The 4620-nt window shown below is 41.3% G+C and overlaps 1 protein-coding gene across 1 annotated transcript; it reads left to right on the top strand.

Annotated features, from left to right (window-relative positions):
• Nucleotides 1-3059: 3059 nt before the first annotated feature.
• On the top strand, nt 3060-4271 carry LOC311054622 (eukaryotic translation initiation factor 5-like; the record flags this gene model as incomplete). The annotated part of the gene is made up of 1 exon (XM_084070629.1): nt 3060-4271. The coding sequence occupies one exon, from the start codon at nt 3060-3062 to the stop codon at nt 4269-4271; it is 1212 nt and encodes a 403-aa protein (XP_083926755.1).
• Nucleotides 4272-4620: the final 349 nt, after the last annotated feature.

A 4620-nucleotide genomic window follows, 5' to 3' on the forward strand; every position in this document is an offset into this window, starting at 1 on the left:
CCCCAAAACGACTGCATATACAGGTGTTTTGTACCAATATTAGACCTTAATTGTCTAATGTTTAAGCATGTTCTAATCATATATATTTTAACTATTTTCCGTCCAGTCTGACACCTCTGAGCAGGAGGAAGGGTAAACCCTCCATTCAGTGAGTGTGGTTGCAGACTAAAGCAACCATGTGCTAAAGGTGTAATCACAGAGCTATCCGCTTGATGTATGAAGAGTGAAGAGTGCATTCAGATATTATAATACAACAAAAAGGCTAAATGGCACCATCAGCATCTTCAGTGATGTTGTAGTAGCCTACAGGTGTAAATGTGTGTTTACAAGAAAACATAAGAAGTGGGTTTCAGGTGAGCTGATTTGATTCTGAACACAGTTTCAGTAAAATTGTTAATTTCTTAACTCATTAACTCATTAATAACATTTCATGTAATCATACAACAGGACAAAGGTGACACACTCAGCAGGGTACAGCACTGCAGGGAGTTGCACCCTGGATCCAGCAGACGCTAGAAGTACTACTACCAGTGCTTGTTGGCTTTGTGACACCGCATGTCTTACTTGCATGTGAATACAGAAAATATTAAAAAAGGGCTGAATAGCCGGTGTAAAAACACAAATTGGCTGATTACAAGCCAATCTACAAGCTTGTAGATCGGCTATTTCAAAATAAATATAAAGTTTTGGAATATTTGCATAAATAACAGTCTCAAATATGAACATACAGTATCCCCTATCACAGTGGTTCTCAAAACTTTTAATTTCAAGGACCCCCAGTTTGATATGCATTAGACCACTATTATTAAAATTTAAAAAATGGCAGATCTGCAAGCTCACAATATGTCACTTATTATTAGATTATATGTATTAGTTTTCTTAAAAAATAGAAAGAATAGCACCTGCAAGCTTGTAGATCTATATAATTTCACATTTATACATCTTAGGTCATGATTGAATATGACACATGTCTACAATGTTGTGTTGTTAAGAACACAGACTATTTAAGACTATAAAATGTGCAGCCTCCATAAAAAAAAAACATTTGGGGCCCCTTACAAATGCCTTGTTGACGATAATTAATTGATGAGTCTCCTATCATGCTCTGTCAAATATTAAATAAATGAGAATATAGGCAAAGCTAGCAGCTTCCCAGACACAGAAAACATTAAGAACTGTCCTGAATATCAAACGTGTGGAGAGAGATGAAGCAGGGACCCCCACTACATATTGTATACAATTGTGGCGCAGATTAAACTTTTTCATAGATTCAATGTTGGATTCATGTTAATGTGAACTTTCAGACAGTTAACCACTTAAACCATCAATACTTAGAAAACGTGTAGTTGATCTGCTCTTTTCCCCTCTACACCAAACCTCTTTGCCAAAAATAGCCTTTGGCTAATGTTCCCCTCAGAAAAGGAATTCTAGGATTCAAGTGGTTAATGTAAAAAAAACAAAAACAACACACAAACATTGGCGGCCCCCCTATAGTAACTCTGAGGACCCCCTGGTGAAGACCCCTGCCCTATAGTGTAATACATTACAGGGGAAGCTAAGTTGCTAATGAAGGAGATGACTGAAAACAACAACAACAACAACAACAACATCGTTTTACAGCAAATGTAGCCATACACATCTTAATCTTAATGAAATATAAAGTCTAGTCTGTCACAGGATCTTATGAGCATATATAGTGATCAGTGAATATGTTATTCATGCCCCACTCAAGCCTCTATTATGATGTTAACGCGCTAGCGTCGTTAGCATGGTTATTCCTTGAATTGCTACATAATACATGCGTTAAATATATTTAGAATGTGACATATACAATCGGGTCTTATAGGGTCTGATTGGAGCATAATAGTGATCAGTGATTATGTTATGCATGCCCCACTCAGCCTGAAAACTCCTGTTAATATGACGTTAGCATAGTCATTAGCATGGTAGGGGAACGACTCGATGGGCATTGTACGTAGTACTTCGACTACTAACACAGCTCTTGTGCTTTGCTTTTCAGCTCTCATGTGGGAATAGAGTGCTTTCATTCCCATTGTCCCAAGTTTAAATGTTTTACGACACAGTTCGCGCCGTGCGTAGTTAATTCAATCGTCTAATAAACAAATAACTTACCTTGGAGCAAATGTCCTTCGAAACTTTATGAACGTTAAACTGCGTGTGTGGTCGGCCACATCTCTTGATCCACAACTTGCACTTTTCCAGTGTAGGTTTGGGCTTGGGGAAAGGAATACAAAAGGCTCCCTCCAAACGTTCTGGGTACCTGGAATCACTGTTGCAGGTCCCCCAACAGCAACGTTTCACCATAGCGTTGATATGAATGTTCTTGATAGTATTAATATTGCTAAGTAATAACTTTAATCAATCGCAGCTTTCAATGGCACGAGCGGTCGCTCACTTCCTTGTTGTTACCCTGCGTCTCCTCCCCCTCCAGTTGAGATGATGATAGATGTTTTTCATATATGATAAAACTCTTTTTTTTTAAATAGTCAAATACACATTTTTCCAGTGCATACGGCAGGCCTTGTTCATGGGTTTGGGAGAGATTTCGAAGCTCTAGTTCCAAAAATGAACGAATAGTTAGTGTTTGAAATCCATGATGATTACATTGAAGTGAATGAGCCTGCTGTGACAGTGTCCGAAGGGGGCGGGGCTTAGCGGAGAGGGGCGGGGCTTGTTTGTTGATAGTCCCATATTTGGGCATAATGACATCACTGACATCACCGTAGGGACATTAGGGCCACAGCCAACAGTATATAAAGGCTCGATGTGCCTTGGTTGAGGGCAGTTCCAGCAGCAGCTCAGGGAGAGATTAACTACTCATAGAGAGATACGCATCGAAGAGAATCCAGCAATAGTTGATTCCCACAGCTTAAAGTATCACATTATCGGTTTCCCTACACTTCACCGAAACTATTTGGATGATGACCACAACCACTTTGTGTCATTTATGTCATCTCATTTCCAGACAGAGAATCCACCGAAAGAGTCTTTCCAGATCTGATTTTGTTATTGATGGTACTTAACATCAGCCAAAAAGCATGGCTATCAACATCAATCGCAGCGTGTGTAACCCGGCCTACCAGTCAGACGATTTCTACCGCTACACAATGCCCTCTCTGATTCTCAAGGTTGAAGGCAATGGGAATGGAATCAAGACAGTCATTGTCAACATGGTTGATGTTGCAAAGAAATTGAAAAGGCCTCCAACATACCTAGCCAAGTTTTTTGCTTGTGAACTCGGTGCTCTAATCCAGTGTGACGCGAAGAAGGACCGCTACATTGTCAATGGCTCCCACGAGGCCAACAAGTTACAGGACATGCTTGATGGGTTCATCAGAAAATTTGTGTTGTGCCCTAATTGTGGCAACCCTGAAACTGAACTGCATGTCAACCCCAAGAAACTAACCATCGGCTACTACTGTACGTCTTGTGGATATTGTGGCATGGTTGACACCAGCCACAAACTCTGCACCTTCATCCTCAAAAACCCACCAACGAAAGCTGACAGTGGATCCACTTCTGTCCAGAAGGGGAAAAAGAGGAACCGCAAGAAGGACAAAAAGAACGGTTCTGATAGCGCAGAGGAAGAAAACCAAAGTGACATTGACGCTCCAGAGGCTGGGGATGGTGATGATGACGATGATGAAAACTGGATGGAGGAGACACCCCTGGAGGAGAGGGTCAACTTGTTCTACAGTTTTGTCAAACAAAAGAAGGAGAGTAGAACTATAGATGCTGCTGATGACGCGATCTTGGCTGAGGCAGAGCGTCTAGACGTGAAGGCCATAGGACCTCTCATCCTCAGTGAGCTTCTCTTCAATGAGAACATCAGGGACCAGATCAAGAAGTACAAGCGCCACTTTTTGCAATTCTGTGATGACAAGAAGGCCCAGAAATATCTGCTGGGAGGGTTTGAATGCCTGGTGAAGCTGCACCAGGCTCAGCTGCTCCCACGAGTTCCCAACATACTCAAAGACCTGTACGATGCAGACCTGCTGCAAGAGGATGTCATAATCACCTGGGCAGAGAAGGTTTCTAAGAAATATGTCCCTAAGGAACTTTCCAAAGAGATACATGCCAAAGCCGCCCCGTTCGTCAAATGGCTGAAAGAGGCAGAGGAGGAGAGTGATGAAGATGATGAGAACTTTGAGGTAGTGTATTCATCCCCTGCCCGAGATCTGATGGTCGAGACTGTGAAGCCAGACAAAGCTGAGAAAGAAGAGGAAGACATTGATATTGATGCAATTTAAATCAACACAGGATCTAATAAAGGCGTGGCTTCCCATTGAATGTCTGATGTCCAATTCATTAAATCATATTAATATTGTCAGTCTTGCCCAAATATGGAGAGATGGTGGATGGGGTGATCTGAGATTATGAGTTCACAAAATGTGAAAAATATTCACACAAAAGAAAATCACAAAATAATTTGCTGTGTAGTGTTAGTGAGATTAGCTACAGACAGACAGACACGGATGAACACGCAGACAGACACGGACACACAAACATGTAGGGGACATGCATACAGTACATGGGAGAAAAGGGGGATGAATATAGTAGAAAAATATAGTATACCTTAATCCACCAGCGCCAAGAATG

Source organism: Gymnoscopelus microlampas (assembly GCF_963454915.1).
Source record: "Gymnoscopelus microlampas genome assembly, chromosome: 11".
NCBI classification, from domain to species: domain Eukaryota; kingdom Metazoa; phylum Chordata; class Actinopteri; order Myctophiformes; family Myctophidae; genus Gymnoscopelus; species Gymnoscopelus microlampas.